Source organism: Phoca vitulina, unplaced genomic scaffold (assembly GCF_004348235.1).
Source record: "Phoca vitulina isolate PV1807 unplaced genomic scaffold, GSC_HSeal_1.0 scaffold87, whole genome shotgun sequence".
Lineage (NCBI taxonomy): Eukaryota > Metazoa > Chordata > Mammalia > Carnivora > Phocidae > Phoca > Phoca vitulina.
The window spans coordinates 1,649,114-1,670,517 of NW_022589790.1; the positions used below are offsets into that span (position 1 = coordinate 1,649,114).

General features: G+C 41.4%; 1 protein-coding gene across 3 annotated transcripts in view; it reads right to left on the reverse strand.

The window, feature by feature from the left end:
- The window catches only part of ZNF454 (zinc finger protein 454), a 29,858-nt gene that overhangs the window by 3,710 nt on the left and 4,744 nt on the right, over positions 1–21,404 (reverse strand). For 2 of the 3 annotated variants that reach the window (XR_004298282.1, XR_004298283.1), the window contains exon 5: positions 657–6,706. Coding sequence is in view for 1 of the 3 variants with exons in the window: in XM_032395762.1 (XP_032251653.1) it covers positions 5,391–6,706 (1,316 nt within the window). In the remaining 2 variants the exon portion in view is untranslated. Of the gene's footprint in view, positions 1–561; positions 6,707–21,404 lie in introns of those variants that run through there. The other variant, XM_032395762.1, reaches the window with a different exon arrangement.

Genomic DNA, 21,404 nt, shown 5'->3' on the forward strand with positions numbered 1-21,404 from the left:
ACCGATCCCAAGACCCCATCTCAGACCCCTCAAATAGCATTCCTTCTTGGGCGCCTGGGTGGCTCAGTTGGTTGGGCGACTGCCTTCGGCTCAGGTCATGGTCCCGGAGTCCTGGGATCGAGTCCCGCATCGGGCTCCCGGCTCAGCAGGGAGCCTGCTTCTCCCTCTGACCCTCTCCCCTCTCATGCTGTTTCTCTCTCAAATAAATAAATAAATAAATAAATAAAATCTTTAAAAAAAAAAAAGCATTCCTTCTTCAAAACTGCTCTCTAGAGAAATGTGTGCTGTATTTCCCTCATAAAAATATGAATTCTACATGGGTCTGGCTGTGAAGGGTCTTGAAAGGCTTTGCTTCCCATGGTTGGCCAAGGGGAACCATGGAAGGGTTTACACAGGTGAGTGCCGTGACTGGATCTGTGGGGTGGACAAAGTCACTGGTGGCTGGAGTGGGAGGTGGTCCAGAGGGGACCAGAAAGATTGGTGAGGAGCCTGAGGCAATGCACCAAGGGGAATCTGGTGTATCCTCGCCTGTAAATATTTATAACCCCATTTCCCCCCCATCACAATGACTAGAAATGATAACATTAGGTAACAGTGAGCAATGCTGTACCTTGGTTGAAGTATATTGCTGAAATAAATTAGCAATTGAAACTTACGTGATTTTTAAGTTCCCGTATTTAAGTTCTTCCAATTTTGGGATTTCTTATTCACTGCAAAGAAAATTAATTGGGAAAGAACAAACTAATTGGAAAACTTCCCAATATTTATGCTCTGGTAAAATTTATTCATCAATAGCAACAACTTGAAGCTTAGAAGTTTAAAGCACAAAACCTGACACCTGGCAATCACTTGTGCCAAGCTCACTGCAGTGGCTGATTGGGCTGTGGTCCTGCCTCTTCCTGTGGAACCTCATCCTGCTAACGCAAGTCCTCACCCTGGGCTCCACCCGCACCTTTTTAATGGCACTTAACTAGCCCCTGCTAGTTCCTGCCTTGTGCATCCAAACCTCTTTCCCTGTCTCACTGAACTCAACAGCTTTGTGTCTGTTGTTAATTCTAGAGAAGTCCGATGCAACCACGCTATCTACAGCTGGGTCTCTCACACTCTCTTTCGTGGTACCCCATCTGTGTAAACATGCATCCCACAAACTACAATTATTTTGCTAATTATTTGTGTTTCATTTTGCAATACCTGTCTTCTGTATTTAAGTTCCATGAAAGCAGTACCTAGATGTACGCGTACCAGCTGTGTATGTACTATGCTTGGCAGAAACGATTAATGGTTATTGCTGTTTCTCTAGCTACTAGCTTTGGCTTTCTGCTTTTGGAATACCTCCAGAAGGGCACTCCTAGTAATTACTCTCATTTGGCCTGCGTTCTGGACCCGCCATGGTTATCAGGCTGTGCCCACGAGACATCCCAGGGCTGATAGTTGTGAACCCATGGTTCTTGTACTCTCAGGCTAGAGGAGCACCTGAACCCTTTCCACCTTGCCAACCCAGGGCCAAGGAAAGGTCTTTTTGTGAAGGAAGTGGGTATGGAAAACCATGCTTGGAAGATAGCTACAAGGCTGGGGACTTGCTACAATAGCCCTCCACCCATCAATAGCCACATCAGCCCCACTCCAGTGTCTGGAGCCAAGCGGCCTTTCCAGGGTGACCTAGAATGTGTCCATGAAGGAGGGGGGTGAGTGCAGCAGGGAGGCATGTGTGCCCTAGAGCTACAATGACTGGGTCACATCCTCAAATCATGCATGTTACCAGCTGTGCAACTTCCAAAATACTTTTAAACCTCTCTGTTCAACTTTCAAGTGGGGATGGGACAGTCTCACATAATTGTGAGGATTAAATGAGTTATTATGTGCAGAGTGCTTACAACAGTACCTGGTCTGAAGGATGTCCTCACATACTAGCTGCTGTCCCCAGCAACTGGGGACACAACTCTTTGTATTCCACAGCCTGAACTATGGTTTCTGGGGCCAGGTAGGTTTGGGTGCTCATTGTGGGCAGCTAGGACCAGACTGGCCATATAAAGATAAAAACACCTGGAAGCATTACTTTTGGCCATGTCTTAAGAGATAACCAGGTAACACAAATGCAGTTTGTACCTCTTAGAACACTGTACTTTTCTCATTTATTTTCAGAAAGACACACTGATGGATCATTCTATGGCAGCAGTTTTTAAGAACAGTGATGAGTGGCAGACAGGGTAATACACAGGATGAAGAACATGCCCAAGCAACCAAATCCTGGCACTGGCAGAGAATGGTCATTAGCACAACGGAGAAGTTCATGAGTGATGGGAAACAATCAAACCTTGTATTTTCTTTTTCCCTTCACAAACTGGTATAAAAATACTAAAGGTAAAAATACTACCAAAAATATATTTAGCAGGAGTTGAGGTGGGGCTAGAAGCTGGGACCTCTCCCAACTGCAGGCTAGAGTAGGATGGGAGTGTTTCCTGTCCACATCGCCTTGCTGGTTAATCCAGTTAAAGGGAGGGGAGGGCAAAGTGCAGAGGGAAGAGGAGTCAAACGGCTGGAGGCTATGCACTTAGACTAAATTCATGTTCAAGGGAATTAAGTTGTTTTCTCAACCAAAGATGCATGCAATTTAGGGCTGTTTTATTCCAAGACTCTGAGGCTCAGGCACTGTAACCGGGAAGCCCTAGTCCGCTGAGGGTCAAGGTGCCATTCTAAAAGCTGTTGCTGAATGTGGAGGAAGGCAACATCTTGGGCAGACACTGCTGGCAGTGAGGCAAGCTCAGTCGGCGGGGAGAACCCAGGCGCCCAGAGTATCACCTGGAGATGGGGCGACCTGACAAGAGAGCATTGGAGGAATGTGAAAGGGGAAACTGGAGCAATTACTTTTCCCCCAAGAGCTGGCAGTTTCAGGGGTATTCATGGGAGCCCACAGACAAGGATGATTTTTAACAAAGTTTACGGTGCTAATCCTCTTCTCAAACCCTTCCCCCAGGCAGAGCGGAATTGGCCCTTCCACTGGGTTTGCCTACTGGGCGATTCCACAGTAGGCCAGGGGAGCTCTGATGTGTCAGATGTGGGAGGTGGGGTCTAGGTCTGCTTCTCTGGCTCCTCTTTCTCTCTAGTCCCGGCGAGGGGGTGGGGAGACTGGCTCAATCATTATCCTGCGATGGCGTAGTCATGCGTGCGCTGATAGGGCAGGGAGCAAACCCAGACTGAGGGCCTCCAGGCTGCACGGACTGTGGTGCAGGAACAGATGCTGGAGCCGTCCCCGGGATGGAGGAGGCTCTCAGAGGGCAGCCGGTCTTGGCCCCGGCTCAACTGCAGGCACAGGACCCGTGGCATCAGCTCTCATTAAATACAAACAAAATGAACAGTGAACTCAGCTGAGCAGTGTTCCACAGGGATTCAAGGTTTAGGAGCAGGCAGGCCCTATGGCTAGTACTGAAGGCAGGGATCTGTAGCAGCGAGTGAGTTTTTGGGTTTCTTGTGGAATCTGGGGTCTCCAGCCCTCTGAGGCTGCAGATGAACACGTGTGGGCCCAGCGTACAAAGAGCTCCAAGTCACCCCTTGAAATACTGCTTCACCTGCAGCTTAGCAGGGGAGAAAGTATGAGCTGCTGATCCCCCCCACAGGAGATGCCTGCCCACACTGGCGGCCTTTATTCGATGGAAGCTGAATTTAGAGAACTTAGGCTTTAGAGCGGCTGGAAGCTTCCAAGTCTGTGTTCAACCTGGAGTCTACTGATTCCACCAGGATACAGGCTATCCTCTTCTGCACTTCCACATACTAAGAACTTGCCACTCTGTCTCCCAGAACAACGGTTGACTTGCTCTTCCGTCTTCATGATGTGGTGTGTTCCAGTTTGCAGTGTGGGCTCCCCATCCTTTGTGGTGGGGAAGGGGACAGCGCTACCAGCGGCTGTGTGTGTGGAGGCACACGTTATTTTATCTCTGTGATTTCTACTGAGAGTAGTGAGGAACCAAAGATGGAGAAGGAACTGTACCTGCAGGAATAGAGTATCACTAAAACTTTTGGGCATGGACAATGCCCTGCCAGAGAATGTCATGATGCTCTCAACTTCTTCACCCATGGAATTACTCTACAGATAGCTCACCACTGTCAGAATGGGACAGTCTCTAAATAGTAGAATACCCAGATGGAGAAGAGGAAATGCCCACTTTCAAATGCCAAAGCATAAACTCCAAGCTGTTTGTCCTGTGAACACAGTCTAGACCTTCAGAAAATTGGACAGAAGGTCAGGGACCAGGATGCAGCAGTTAATATTCTGGGGGTAATGAATATATACTCTAGTGCAGTGGACACAGAGGACTGACAGCCAAGGGCAAGAGAGGGGGTCAGGGCCTTTGAGAAGTGGCTTTGGGGCTCTAACTTGTGTCAGCTGCATGTTAGGAAATGGCAAGTCACAGAAGCGGAGGGGGCCTAGAACACTGCTAGGTGGTTGGATTGTCACATCTGAAGCTGAGCAGTCCCCTGACTGCTGTGTGTGGGGTAAGTACAGCAAGGAACAATTGGAGGTAATGTCTACACAAACTAAGCCCCTACTTTAAGGTACCATCCCAGTGTCAGAGTCAAGGTGAGGCCCAGAGAAACTGGGGAACTCAAGAAGTTTGATTGACCTCTGCCTCCCAGGGCTCCCGAGTTCTGAATGCTGGGTCTGGGTGTGATATCCCAGAATCATGGACTGTTTATGAGGCCAGATCACCACATTCCCCAAGGCCAAATGGGGTGATGATAAGTGACACGATGTCACCAGTTAGGAGGTGCTAAATCAAGAGGGACACACCATTCAAATGAGTTGTCCCAGAAGGAGAATATGGGTAAGCAGCCAGTGGACACCTAAGTCAGGGAAATCTGAGAAGATGGTTTGAAGCAGAAGGTGGGAAAAATAATTTAAGTAACTCTGGGGCCAATGCATGGTGACTGCACTTTCCTTACACCGGGAAAGTGGGTGGGTGAGAACAAAGGGTTCCACTGAAAAGTAGAAACCCTCTTATATAAAAGAAGTGAGTGAAATGCTTATAGACCATTTTCTTTTTTGTTCCTTTGCTTCTCAACCTGGTCTTTTACAATTTTATAATTTCTCTTAACAGTCAAAATGTAAATTTGATAATCTAATTTCTATGTTGTTAATGAAGCTTCATTTTGGTTATGATATTTGATAATTCAGACTAATTAAACATTACTGGTATTCAGTTGAGGCAGTTCTGAACTAGGAGGGCATGCCATTCTTAAATTCTCAAACCCACAATACCGTGAAGCTGGATTCTCCGTAAATAAAAATTCCATCTTCGGGTAGGCTTTCATGGCTATTCTCTGGAATGGATTCTCTTACATTCAATAATTAACATACTCAGTCTCAAAGCTCTGCCATATAAACTATAATCCTATCACTTTTCTCCAACATGATGTCTCTGATGCTGAATGAGGTTTGCAGTCTGGTTGAAAGCTTTCCCGCATTTATTACATTTATAGGGCTTCTCTCCTGTGTGAATCCTCTGATGTTGAGTAAGGTGTGTGCTTCGAATAAAGGCTTTCCCGCAGATTTTACATTTGTAAGGTTTTTCCCTGGTGTGGATTCTCTTATGTTGAGTGAGGGCTGAATGGTCACTGAAGGCTTTCTCACACATATTACATGTATAAGGTTTTTCCCCAGTATGAATTCTCTGATGCTGGGCTAGGGCTGACTGATCCCTGAACGCTTTCTCACACAAACCACATCTGTAAGGTTTCTCTCCAGTATGGATTTTCCGATGTCGAGCGAAGGATGAATTATCCCTGAAAGCTTTCCCACATTCACTACACTTATAAGGTTTCTCTCCAGTATGAATCCTCTGATGCTCAGTAAGGGAAGAGTTCACCCTGAAGGCCTTTCCACATTCGTTACATTCAAAGGGCTTCTCTCCAGTGTGAATTCTTTGATGCTGAAGAAAACTTGTACTCTGATTAAAGGCTTTCCCACATTCATTACATTTATAGGGTTTCTCTCCACTATGAATATTCTGGTGTTTGGTAAGATGTGCCCTGCACACAAAGGCTTTGTCACATATGTTACATTTAAAAGGTTTCTCTCCAGTGTGTATTCTATGATGGTGGGCAAGGTGTATGTTTCGGATAAAAGCTTTCCCACATAGATTGCATTCGAAAGGTTTCTCTCCAGTGTGAATTTTCTGATGGTAAGTGAGTGAGGAGCTCACGGAGAAGGCCTTGCCACATTCCTTACATTCGTACGGTTTCTCGCCAGTGTGAATTCTTTGGTGGTGGATGAGGTGTGTACTCTGGTGAAAGGCTTTCCCACATTCTCTACATTCATATCGTTTCTCTTTAATAACAGTTTTCCGATTTGCATTCAGTTTTTCAGTATGAACTTTCTGATGTTTATTAAGGGTTGAACTCTTAGTGAAGACTTTTCCACACTCACTACACTCGAAGGCTTTTTTGCTAGATTGAAATCCCTGACTCTGAACAACAGATGAGCTCACAGCGCAGTGCTTCCCAGGTTCATCCCTGGCCTGGGTGCTGAGCACAGAGGGGGTTTTCTGGTGAGCAAGTACCCCCTGGCCTCCATGCTGCCATTCCAACAGGCCATCGTATTTCCAGTGACTATCTCTAGCGAATCCTTTCTTTATCATCCACTGATCCAAGTCTCCGTCAGGAATATCCGCCTTGAGAGGAGAGTTCTTACTCACAGGCATAGTCATCCAGTCTGAAAGACATCAAACATAATCGTATGTTTTATCTACTTGGGGTAAGAAGATAAGCCTGTTTATAATGCTGACAAAGAGGCTGCAGTTTTGAAGGCGTCTTGAAGGGAAGATAGGACAGGAAAGGGGAAGAGAGGTGAACAGAGGACGTGGCAGGTAGGGGTTGATTTAATGTAAGATGTTTGAAGCAGGACAGCTTGGGAGCTTGAGTTCAGAAGTCACAGGCCTGGGTTGGGATCCTGAGTACAATATTCATTTTCTTTGTGATTACAGAGAAGTTACCTGACTTTCTAAGCCTCAAAAAGCCTACGCAGACCCTACTATGCTAATGGATTAAAAAAAAAAAGTACCTTGTCTATTTTAGTGGTATGATCTTTATTTTTTTTTAAAGATTTTTTATTTATTTATTTGACAGAGAGAGACACAGCGAGAGAGGGAACACAAGCAGGGGGAGTGGGAGAGGGAGAAGCAGGCGTCCCGCAGAGCAGAAAGCCCAATGCAGGGCTCGATCCCAGGACTCTGGGATCATGACCTGAGCTTAAGGCAGATGCTCAACGACTGAGCCACCCAGGTGCCCCAGTGGTATGGTCTTTAAAATAACCTAGATAACCTAGGCCTAGGAAACCAGGGAAACTAGAGGTCAACACTTGGTAGAGAAGCAATTCAATTCCTGTAACTACTAAAAGCAACATTTTTATGTTTTATAGACTCATTTTAGCATTCAGATGGCTAATAAAAAGGCCACTATAAAGGTTGTGTGAAACACTCATATCTGCTAATAAAATTAGGACCTCCTACTACTGGTGAGGAAGTAAAGTCTTTAAACCTATATGAATAATGTAACATCTATATGAGGAAAATGTACCATGAGGTATGTGAGGACAGAAAACGAGGAACAAAGCAGCAAATCTGCCTGGATATACGCAGTACATCTTACAGAGTGAGGCCCTGACTGGGGAAAGCAGTATACTAGTCACTGGAAATGGGACTCTGCTACTGGGATACGAGCCACGGTCCCATGCGTTATCTGACAGAATCACTTCTCTCCCCACAGACAAATTCTGTCCTTACTCAACAATTGTCTCACTTGGTTTCACGGTACAGGCAGACCTCAGAGATACTGCAGGTTCAGCTCCAGACTGCCACAATACAGTGAATTTTGCAATAAAGGGAGGTCGAACGAATTTTTTGGTTTCCCAGTGCATGTAAAAGTTTACACTATGCTGTAGTCTATTAAGTAGCACAGCTTTATGTCTAGAAAAACACTCTATGTACCATAATTATACAGTACTTTATTGCTGAAAAATGCTAACCAGCATTTGAGCTTTCCGCAAAATCTTTTTGCTAGTGGAGGGTCCTGCCTCAGTGTTGATGGCTGCTGAATGACGGTTGCTGAAGGCTGGGGTGACTATGGCAATTTCTTAAAATAAGACAACAATGAAGTCTGCTGCATCGATGGACTCTTCTCTTTCAGGAATGATTTCTCTGTGGCATGAGGTGTTGTTGATAGCATTTTACCCACAGTAGAACTTCTTTCAAAATTGGAGTCAATCTCTCAAACCCTGCCTCAGTTTTATCAACTAACTTTATGTCATATTCTAAATATTGTGTTGTCATGTCAACAACCTTCACAGCATCCTCAGCAGTAGAGTCCATGCCAAGAAACCACTCTCTTTGCTCATCTGTAGGAAGCAACTCCTCATCCATTCAAGTTGTCTTACGAGCTTGCAGCAGTTCAGTCCCATCTTCAGGCTCCACTTCTAAGGCTAGTTCTCTTGCTCTTTCTACCACACCTGCAGTGACTTCCTCCACTGAAGGCTTGCACCCCTCCAAGTCATCCATGAGCATTGCAATCAACTTCCAAACTCCTATTAATATTGATTTTTTGACCTGTGACCATAAATTGTGAATGTTCTTGATGGTATCTAGAATAGTGCATCCTTTCCAGAGGTTTTCAATTTTATTGCCAGAATTACCAGAATGTGACCCAGAGACATGAAGTGAGCCAACACTGTGGGAAAACGGCGCCAACAGATGTGCTTGGCGCCGGATAACCACCAACCTTCGACTTGTAAGAAACACACATCTGCACAGCACAACGGAGTGAGGTCTGTCTGCATGAACAAGCACAGTTCTGGACTGCAAGCTAGTTTCTCCTATGTACTTGTGAATATCTGCCTGTGATGTTCAGTCTATTTAAGACTTTGTACTAAGAAATGAAATGATAAGAGCTAGACACTACTTTGCAGTGATCAAAGATGCCTGGAAAATCCTATCAAGAACAAGCCTCCTCATCAGTTTTTTTTCCTACACACTCCAGAAAATCTACAAAGAGCTATAATCAACAAAACCAAACTAAACTAAACTAATTCCTTTACTTATCTGGAAAAGACAGTTAAACAGGTGCATTTTAAAGCTAAAATCCTGGTGAGCTCACAATAATGTTGCTCAAAACAAAAATGGTCAGTTAAATACCAGGATTGCCAAATCTTAACACCTTAAGGGCTGGCTTTCACTTCTGGACCTGGTAAAGTAGGCTGTGGCAGACATTCCTGCAGAAAACAACTGGAAAATCTTAAACGATAAACAAAAATTCTGTCTAAAGGCATCAGATGTCACTCGAGGCCAATCTGATAGTCTAATATTTGAGAGAGAAGGGAAATATAGAAAGGTAATCCCAATACTTACTGGTTTTTTTCCTTATAGAATTTGCTGAATTCTAAAACTTCTCAGGGCAAGAGACCAAAGCTAAGCAGAATTTCAAACTTTTCTAATCTTAAGAAAATATGGTGCCAAAAACTGAGATCAGGATCTTCCAAAGAAGGGGGTAGTGGTCACAGTAAACATGTAAAGCTCTCAGTAGGCACTCCTGGAGGGCTACAACCTAGTAGCAGGGCAAACAAGAGATAAGCAAAGCTTTATAAACACCACAACCCAATCTCCAGCTAACACGTCCCTGGTTGGATTAAGGTGGTTCCTGTACACTCACTATCTGCCAGAAGAAAAGGTAAATCTTCTCTGGAGGAATATAACATCACCCAGAGCCTCTTCACTTCTTCAAATACAGTATCAGGATTCAATCAAAATTTACCGGAGTACTAAGAAATTAAGTCAAGAGAAAAAACAGATAATACACAAAGACCCACAGAACCTGGTATCAGATACCAAAGTTATCAAACATGGGTTTTGAGATAACCGTGATTAGTATGTTCAATAAAACAAATAAGAATGAGAATTTCAACAGAAGATTGGAACCAATGAAACAAATGAAAATTCTAGAAAAGAATAATTGAAATTAAGAACTGAGCAGATAGATTTAATAGTATATTGGACATAGCAGAAGGGAGCAATAGTGCACTGGAAAAATACACAAGCAGAAAACATCTATGGTAAAACTTGCTGAAAAAAATTAAAAAGAAACATAGAAGACATGATGAAGAGACTGAACATATGTGTGACGAGTTCTAGAATGGAAGAAGGAAACAAATGGGACAAAAATACTATCTGAAAAATATAAAGGCTGAAAAATGAATTTGAGAAGCACTAGAGATTCCAAGCAGGATAAATACAAAGAAAATCCATCTAAACACAAAACTACTGAAAACCTAAGTTTAATCTTGACAGTTACTGGAGAGGAAAACAAATACATTACTTTTAAAGAAGAAAAAAATAAGACTGACAGCCATCTTTTCAACAAAATCAATGGAAGCCAGAAAAAAATGAAACATCAGGAAGTGTTGAAAGAACATAATTGCCAAACAGAATTCAATAGAAAGAAAATATCCTTAAAAAATGAATATGAAATGGGTGTTTCTATACAAATAAAAACAAGAGACTGTGTCACCAGCAGACCCATATTTAAAAAAAACGGTAACAAGTATGTCTAGGCATAAGAAAATCCCAGGTGGAAACATGGAAATGTAAGAAGGAATGAAAAGCAATAGGAAAAGTAAATATGTTAATACATGTAAGTATTATTGCACACAATAATTATGTCTTGAGAGGTTGAAAATATATATGTAATTAAATATACATAGCAAAAATAACACGAAAGAGATGAATGGATAAAGAAGATGTGGTATATATATACAATGGAATATCACGCAGCCATCAAAAAACCCCAAAATCTTGCCATTTGCAACGACGTGGATGGAACTAGAGGGTATCATGCTGAGCGAAATAAGTCAATCAGAGAAAGACATGTATCATATGACCTCACTGATAGGAGGAATTCTTAATCTCAGGAAACAACCTGAGGGTTGCTGGAGTGGTGGGGGGTGGGAGGGATGGGGTGGCTGGGTGATAGACATTGGGGAGGGTATGTGCTATGGTGAGTGCTGTGAATTGTGTAAGACTGTTGAATCACAGACCTGTACCTCTGAAACAAATAATACATTATATGTTAAAAAAAAAAAAAAAGAAGATAGTAGGAAGGGAAAAATGAAGGGGGGGAAATCGGAGGGGGAGACGAACCATGAGAGACTGTGGACTCTGAGAAACAAACAGGGTTTTAGAGGGAGGGGGGTGGGGGATGGGTTAGCCTGGTGATGGGTATTAAAGAGGGCACACACTGAATGGAGCACTGGGTGTTGTAAGCAAACAATCAATCATGGAACACTACATCAAAAAAAATTAATTAATTACAAAAAAATAACACGAAAGATGGGAGAAAAAGGAGTTAATATTTTAAGGTACTAGCAATAAAGTCTAATAGTTAAAGAAGAATTAACAAGCATTAGGATGAAAATAAAGCAAGAGAAGGCAAAATGAAAGACAAAAGATAATTTAAAGCAGGTGAGTAAAACACAAAATAAATGTGAAGATAACAGATATCCAATCCCATACATATTATTATTATTTTTTTAAAAGATTTTATTTATTTATTTGACAGAGAGAGAGAGCATAAGCAGGCAGAGTGGCAGGCAGATGGAGAGGGAGAAGCAGAATCCCCGCTGAGCAGGGAGCCGGACATGGGGCTCGATCCCAAGACCCTAGGATCATGACCTGAGCCGAAGGCAGCCACTTAACCAACTGAGCCACCCAGGCGCCCCTCCCATACATATTAGTAACTGGTTTAAATATCCTATTAAAAAACTAAGATTGTAAGACTGGATTAAAAAAAAATCCAACTAGGGCACCTGGATGGCTCAGTTGGTTAAGCGACTGCTTTCAGCTCAGGTCATGATCCCAAAGTCCTGGGATCAAGTCCCACATCGGGCTCCCAGCTCAGCGGGGAGCCTGCTTCTCCCTCTGACCCTCTCCCCTCTCATGCTATTTCTCTCTCTCTCAAATAAATAAATAAATAAAATCTTAAAAAAAAAATCCAACTAAATGCTTATTAGAAGAGAAATACCAAAACATAGACATAGAAATATAGAAAAGAATGAAAAGGATTTATCATGCAAGCACTAACCACAAGAAAGCTGATGTATATATCAGACAAATCTTACAATATTAGAAAAAATAGACTTTCAGATATTTCATATTGACAGAAGGGACAATTCTCCAGGAACATATTACAAATCTACATTTGCACTTAACTTCACAATGTATAAAGTAGAAACTGAGAAAATGAAAAGCAAAAATAGAGAGATCTTAACAATCCTAGTAATGTATGTTCACACACCACTCTCAATAACTCAGAAATCAAACCGTTAAGAATGGAGATGATCTGGGCGCCTGGGTGGCTCAGTTGGTTAAGTGACTGCCTTCAGCTCAGGTCATGATCCTGGAGTCCCACGATCGATTCCCGCATCAGGCTCCCTGCTCAGCGGGGAGTCTGCTTCTTCCTCTGACCCTCCCCCCTCTCATGCTCTCTTTCTCTCCCATTCTGTCTCTCAAATAAATAAAAAAATCTTAAAAAAAAAAAAAAAGAAAGAATGGAGATGATCTCAACAATCTGATAAACAAATCTCAATTAATAGACTTGAAAATAGCATACCCAACAATGACAGAGTACGTATTATTAGTGCATACAGAACATTTACCAAAACTGACCTTATATTGAACTGTAAATGAATGCATTGCACAAGACTGAGAGCATTCAGAATATGTTCTCTGAACTCAGTAGAATTAAGCTGGAAATGAACACCAAAATACCAAAAAGATACTTAAAAAATCCACAGATATTTCTAAATTAAGCAATACATTTCTAAATAACTGATAAGAGGAAAGAAAAAAAATCACAACAAAAATTAGAAAATAATTTAAATGATAATAAAAAGATGAAATGAAACTGATGCAGCTATAGTCATGTGTAGAAGGAAATGTACATCTCAAGAAATTAGAAAAATAGCAAATGAAACACAAAGGAGAAGGAAAGAAATAATAAAGACAACAAATCAATAACTTAATAAAAACTGATAGACTTCTAGCAACACTAATCAAGAAGAGAGAAGGCACACAATAATTATGTGTGTGCCTTACTAATTACTAATTATCACTAATGACTAATTATCAATAATGATTACTAATATTACTAATTAATTGCTAATATCAATTACTAATATCAATAATGATAAAGATGACATCAGGACAGATTCCACAGAGACTTATAAGAACAATAACATAATAAGGAAACTTTATGCTAATAAGTTTGGGCACTTAGACAAAAGGCTCAGATTCCTAGAAATGTACAAAAAAAGAAACAGAAAATTTGAATGGTCCTACATCTAATAAATAAATTGAATTTCATTTTAAAACCTTCTCACAGGGGTGCTTGGGGTGGCTCAGTAGGTTAAGTGGCTGACTTTTGATTTCAGCTCAGGTCATAATCTCAGGGTCCTGGGATCAAGCCCCGTATTGGGCTCTTTGCTCAGTGGGCAGTCTGCTTAAGGATTCTCTCTCTCCCTCTCCCTCTGCCCCTCCCCCAGCTTGTGCTCACTCTCTCTCTCTTTCTCTCAGATAAATAAATCTTTAAAAAATAAATACATAGAAACTTCTCACAACGAAATTGCCAGGCAGAGCTGGCTTCACTAGTGAATTTGTCTAAACATTTAAAGGAGAAATAACACCAATCTTACACAAGCTCTTTCAGAGAACTGAAGAGAACAAATGTTTCTAATCGGTTTTATGAAGTTAGCACAACCTGCCAGATCTGATGAGGACAATTTAAAAAAAAAGAATCGCAGACCATTCTTTCTCTTCAACACAAATGCAAAATTCCTAAAAAAAATATTCAGCAAAAGGAATATAAAAAAGTGATATAAAAAAGGATAATGGAGGGGCACCTGGGTGGCTCAGACATTAAGCACCTGCCTTCGGCTCAGGTCATGGTCCCAGGGTCCTGGGATCAAGCCCCGCATTGGGCTCCCTGCTCAGTGGGAAGCCGGCTTCTCCCTCTCCCACTCCCCCTGCTTGTGTTCCCTCTCTCGCTGTCTCTCTCTGTCAAGTAAATAAATAAAATCTTAAAAAAAAAAAAGGATAATGGATCACAAATAAGTTGAAATTCAACGTTGTCTTCACATTTCAATCACCCAGTGTCATTCACCATATTAACAAAATACAGGAGAAAAATGGTATCATTCTTTCAATAGATGCTGAAAAGGCATCTGACCCAATTTAATACCCAGTCATGATAAAAACTCAGTAAAGTAGAAGTAGAACATAACTTCCTTAATCTGATAAAAGTACCTACAAAAAATCTACACAAAACATCACAGTTAATTGCAAAATACTGAAAACATTCCCCTGAGACTACAGTGAAAAAAAATGTCTGTTATCACAATTTCTTTTTTTTTTTTTTAAGTTTAAGTAATCTTTACACCCAAAGTGGGGCTCAAACTCATGACCCTGAGATCAAGAGTCACATGCTCTTTGACTGAGTCAGCCAGGCGCCCTGTTATTACAATTTCTATTTAAAGTTGTACTAGAAGTCTTAACTGGTGCAAGTAAAGAAAGAAAAAAAATATCATTATTCTCAGATAATATGATTATATTCATATAAAACAACAAAATGATCTACAATCTATTAGAATTAATAAGGGAACTTAGTAAAGTTGCCGGACATAAGATCAATATATAAAAACCAATAGTCTATCTATATATCAGCAACAAATAATTGGAAAAGAAAACTTTCAGAAGATTTTATAATTGTATCAAAAACAAAAAATACTCAGAAATAAATATAATGAAAGATGTGCAAGAACCATACACATAAAATGACAAAAAATTTCAGAGAAATTATAAAGAAAACCTAACCAAATATAGGGATATAACATGTTCACAGAATGGAACACTACCAATTCTCCCCATTTGAGCTCCAGACTCAGGCCAATTCTTATTAAAATCCCAGCAGAAATTTTGTGGAAACTGAATAGTCAATTCAAAAATTCTAAAAGCAAAGAAAAGAATAAAGTTGGAAGACTTATATCATCAATTGTGAGACTAGTTATAATGTTAGAGTAATTAAAACAGTATTGTATTGACACAAGATTAGACAAAAAGAATGAAACAGAATAGAGTCTAGGAACAGTCCTATATTCCAACAGACCAATGCAAGAGATTACAGAATCCAGAATCAGACTCATGCACACGTAGTCGCCATATGACAAAGGAGATACTGCAATACAGTGAGGAGAAAGACCGTCTTTTCAGCAAACCATCCTGGGTCAACTGGATACCCATATGGAAAACAATGAACGATAAATCTTCCATGTTGATTTCAGACCAAAGTACGAAAGACAAAAGAATAAAGCTGCTACAGGAAAACAAAGATGTTCATGGCCTTAAACGTCTTATGTAGGACACAAGAAGCATTAACCACAAGGGGCAAAAAGACAAAACAAAACAAAACCACAAAAACCCACACCCTGATTAACTGGACTATATTAAAAATTTAGAACTTATTTATCAAATGACACTATTATTCAGAGTGGGAAACAACATTTGCAATACACATACATATACATGACACTTGAGAACTCAAATCCCAAATATGCAATCCTATCAATCAATAAGAAAAGATCAGACAACTATATAGAAAATAATGGAAAGACTTACAGGTACTTTACAAAAGAGGATATTAGGGGCGCCTGAGTGGCGCAGTTGGTTAAGTGTCTGACTCTTGGTGTTGGCTCAGGTCATGATCTCAGGGTTGTGAGATCAAGCCCCAAGTTGGGCCCTGCACTCAGTGCGGAGTCTGCTTGAGATTCTCTCCCTCTCCCTCTGCCCCTTCCGCTTGTGCTCTCTCTCTCTCTACAATAAATAAATCTTCAAAAAAAAAAAAAAGAGGATATTAAAGAGATTACAAGTAAAGATGATCAATTTCATCAGTCATAAGTTAAGATATAATCAGATACTCCATAAACCCTCTAGAGTGGTGGGAGAAAAATTTAAATGGTAATACTAGGTCTATAGGAGAATATGGAACCCTCACATACTGCTGGTACACCCACTTTGTTTTTTTTTTTTGTTTTTTTTAAAGATTTTATTTATTTATTTGACAGAGAGAGACACAGTGAGAGAGGGAACACAAGCAGGGGGAGTGGGAGAGGGAGAAGCAGGCCTCCTGCGGAGCAGAGAGCCCGATATGGGACTCGATCCCAGGACCCTGGGACCATGACCTGAGCCGAAGGCAGTTGCTCAACAACTGAGCCACCCAGGCGCCCGGTATACCCACTTTGGAAAACTACTTGGCAGTGTCAACTAAAGCTTGCATACTCATGAACATAGTACTCCTAGCTACATGCCCAAGAGAAATGTACATTTATATTTTCTAACAGACGTATAGGCACGTTTAAAGCAGTACACTTCATAATACCTCCAAGCTAGAAATGAATCAAGTGTCTAGCAACAGTAGAAAGTAGAAATGTTGGTAGGTTTACAGAGTGAAATATTGTAAATCGGTGAGAATGATCGAACTATTGCCAGACATGGATGAATCTCAAACATACTGTATGCACAGAAGAGTAGATACTGTATGATTCCATTTATATAACCTTTAAAAACAGGCAAAACAAGTATATGGTCAGGGTAGTAGATATCTTCAGAACAAAAGAAAGAGAGGGGATGGGAGGTTTCTGACATGCTGGTAACATTCTATTTCTTGTCACAGGTACCAGTTATACAATATTTACACTGCAAAAATTTGTTGAGTTTTACACATTACTACAAAACATTTTTACTTAAAAAAAATCCGGCAGATGGCTTTCAAAAAGGATACTGTGGCTCAACAAAAATAACCAATTGTTGGCTTTCTTTTCTAGCAGCTGCTGGATAGTTTTATCTATTAAAGCCTTTTCTTGATTGTGATAATAAAATCACATCATCATCTACATTTAAGAGAATATTTGTCTTCTGAATGTTTAGTGTTCCAGGAGAACACTCATCTAATCAAGAGGGGAGTCAAATGCACCCCGGTTTCCCCACACTGAAGATGAACTGAGGTCAGGAGAGACTGGACCCCCACTGAAGATCTAAGCCGGCAGGATCTGCTCTCCCTGGGGCCTCCAGGTCACTTCAGGGTGGGCTGAATTAAGAAGCAATACCCCTAGCTGCACTGTCCCACGTTACAAAAAACAAAGTATGGTCTTAAACTATGTAACTCCAGGGTTTCATGCAAGGCATGCAAGTGGTGTGATCCAAGCCCCTTTTACAATGTACTCAAAAGGTCACCCCTAGGGAGGGATCAGAAACTAACTCGATTTACTTCCAAATCACCTAGAGTTTCAGGAACTGGCACCATCACGTACATGCGGAAGTGGGGAGTGGATTATGGAGCACTGGTTTAAGGTCAGTTTACAAAAGCCTTTAGGCCCCCACATCCCTTCCCCAACTCAGAGGAGCTCAGGGACTCCCTCTCCCAACTTGGGAGAAGACTGGAGGCCTTTTCTCTTGGAGGGAGTAAATCGAAGGTGCTCTGGACTGAAGACACCAGCCAGCTGGTGGCAGGAGAGCGGTATTAGAGACTCAAGCCCCGCTCAACCACGAAGAGTTTCCAAAAAGGACCTTGATCCTCCCACCGTTTACCTGGGTAGACAATCGGGGACTACCAGATAGCGGAGGAAAGCTTCTAACAGGAAAGAGATACCAAAATAATCAAAGAGAAAAATTCGAGGACACAGAGCTTATGAAGGGAGAAGAAAATGTTTTCAAAAATCATTTATCTTTAGAGGTAAAAAATTTTAACTATAAAATGTGAATACCAGCGTACAAATAAAGCAACATCCAGAGGAACAAGAGTTCTTGGAAATTAAAAAATGATGGCAGGATTTGAAACTCTGAGAATTCCCGCTGTTAAACAATTAGAAAACCAGGGGGGAAGAAAAGAGAGAGAGAGAAAAACAAACAACTTTTTAGGCAATGGACAAATGACAGGGAAAGATGGAGATCCTTGGAAGAAAGGAAACAGACAAGGGAAGGCCTAGGGATTTAGCCCGTGAGGACAGTGTCCAGGTCACAGCACAGGGACCAAAACAGCCCAGGAGGCTCAGTGACTTGAAGTGACAGGGCTCAGTATTCGGGGAGGCTGAGGCAGCTAACATTTGTGGCCCACTGAAGAGAAGCTGTGGAAACTGAATTTGCAGTTTAATACCTTCCCATGAGGAAAATTCCTGGCCTAGGAAACTTCACTGAGTTGACCAAGCATTTAACGAAGAAATAACACCAATTCTAAACAGATTTTCCCGAAAAATAATAGGGAAGGGGAAATGTCCAAATTCATTTTATGAGGCTAATGTTACTCTGATACCAAAAACAAAGATATTGCGAGGAACAGATCAGACTAATCTATCAGGAATACAGATGCAAAAATCCTTAACAAAATGTTAGCCAATTTAATCCAGCAATATTTTGAAAACAATAAATCAAAACTAAGTTGGGGTTTTCTGGGAATGCAAATCTCATTTGATATTTTAAAACTAATCAATGTAATTGATCAACCATAGCAGCATCATAATGATTCAGAAAAGCATTTGAAAAAAATGCAATATCCAGTCATGATAAAACTCTCATCAGATGTGTCAGCTTCTTCAACCTGGCATCAGAAAGGCATCTACAAAATAATCTACACCTGACATACTGAATTGTGAAAGATCGAGTGCTTTCCCAAGACAGGGGACAAGGAGGGATGGCCCCTCACACAGCTGCTGCTCAGCGTGGTGCTGGAGTCCTACCCAGTACAGTAAGGAGCACCTGGATTTCACGTCCACTGAAAACAGTTTCCCAGTTTAAACACAAAACTAGTACACAACATGGGATTCCTGCTTCTAGGCACATACCTTACTGAAACCGTATGTCTGCAAAGAGCATATGAACTAAAATACATCCCCATGAAGAAGCCTTGTACTGGAATGTTCATAGCAGCTTTAGCCAAAACCTGAAGATAGCCTAAATGCTCATTAACGACAACTGAACAGAGCTATTGCCATATGACAGGGTGCTAACTCAGCAACAGCAAAGAGTTTCTGACACGTGAAACGGCAAGGAAGAGTCTCAGAGATACTGTGCTAAGTGACAGAAGTCAGACACAGAAGGCTACGTGTCCAATCCTATGAAATCCTGGCAGATCAGGGTTGCCTGGGCTAGGGATGGGGGAGGGGATTAACTGCAAAGAGGTCAGAGGGACCTCTTAGGTTAGAGATAGCAAAAACATCATTATTTGGAAGCAAACACATCAAATAATCAGCTAAAAGAAAAGTGGCTATCTCTCCAGAGGGGAGAATGGGGAAAAGGGGGGACAAAGAGGCCACTCGTTTTTTTGTATTAAACACTATAGTTTCATGAAAGGCATGTATTAGTGTGATAAAACTTAATACCAAATATAAGAAGAACAGAATAAACTCTAAGAAAGTCAGAGGTACGAAATAAGGGGCAAAAAAAAAAATCAATGACCTAGATCAAGGTAAAATAGAAAGGATCAGCAGAGTCAAATATTCATTAAAAAGTCTATTAAAGGGGCACCTGGGTGGCTCAGTCAGTTAAGCGTCGACTCTTGATCTCAGCTTGGGTCTTAATATCGGGGTTGCGGGTTCAAGCCCCATATTAGGCTACTCAAAAAAAAAAAAAGTCTATTAAAAAGCAAACCTCTGACAAGATTTTATAGAAAAAAAAAGACAAAAGTTAAGTACTATTAGAAATTCATGCTTCCATTCAACAAATACACACTGGGACCTGGTGCGCTGAGGAAAGAAGAACAAGCAAGACCAAGTCCTTCCCTCATGGATCTAAGGGTAGAAAGGACCATTTCAACATGACACAAAAAGTATGAAGATAAAGACCATTAAAGCAAAAGACTGATACATTTTACTTCATTAAGAATTTCTGTTAGTAAAGAGAAAGGAGAAGCTATAGGGTGACACACATATTAACCGCTAAAATACTGGATTCCTGAATACATAGGACTTTTTACAAATGAATAAGACAAAGATAAACTATAATAGAAAAATGGGCAAAGAATATGAACATGTAAGTCACAGAACACAAATTAGCAACACATGAAAAGATGTTCAATTTCACTAGGAAACAAGGAAATATAATTTAAAAGCACAGGGAGATACCGTCTCGCAGGAATGGGACTGGGAAAAAGTCTAACAGTTCCCAATTTTGGCAAGAACGTGAAGTAACAAGAACTTGCATCAACTATCAGTAATCTGGGAAAACCTAGCAGAGCTGAAGAAGCATCTACCCTTAAAGCCAGTGTTTCTACGCCTATGAAGACGCCTAAAAAAGACTCCCGCAGAAGGCCCATGTGTCCGAGGAAACGTGCATAAGAATATGCAGTCAGCAAAGTGCGCAAACCACCTACAGGCCCAGCAGCAACAGAACGGAAAACCTGCGCTATCGCCGTTGGGGGTGTCTAAGTGCAGGGCCACGCACCTCAACAAGGGCTTGAGAAGTGCAACCCGTGGAACGGGTCTGCTGTACACGACATGGGTCAAACGTGAAAGCGTGCACAGCTGAGCAGGACTGCTCCGAGCTACAGAGAAACGTGGAAAGCCCACGACGAGCAGCGTGGGGCTGCGGGTACCACTCAAGCCAGCGGCCGGGCTGGGCCGGGGGCAGTGACGCGGCGCACACACCGCTCCCCGCGCGCCCCAAGTTTTGTTTCTTCCGCCGGACAGTGGGGCACGGGTGCTGTTGCCCTACTCTTCGTAACTGTCACAAGATACCACGGATTCTCTTTCGTATACAGAACGTACAGCCATCAAAATACATTTATTTTAAAGTAAAACAAGGAAATGACCACAAGCATAGAAATAAAATTACAACCTGTAAGAGATGTAAATAAGAGCTGGATCTCTGAAAAAAATTCCCAACAAATTTAAGAGGGGGGGTGGGAAACAGCAGATAAGGTTGGAAATGAGGAAGAAGACACACTATAAAGTGTTAAATTTTTAGATGAATGCTATGCCCAGTTGTAAACGAATACACTTCAAGGCTCAAACAAACAAACAAACAAAACCCCAAAAAACAAAAAAACAATAAAATAAAACCACCAACAGTTTAAAGCTAATTGGTAAAATGCACAACCAATGTAACAGAAAGAAACCTCAACAGATTAATAAATATGGAAGAACTATAAAAAGTCATTAGCACACGACCTAAATTAAGGGACCAGGTGGTTATCTGTAGGTTCACTGAGTAAACAATTTCTAGGTGACTGAAGCTATTTTGCAGGAGGGGAGAAAATGAGTTTGAGGGTCAGAAGGGTTTCAATGCTGGCTTCACCCCAATCCTGACTTGCCAGGAAATAGCAACATT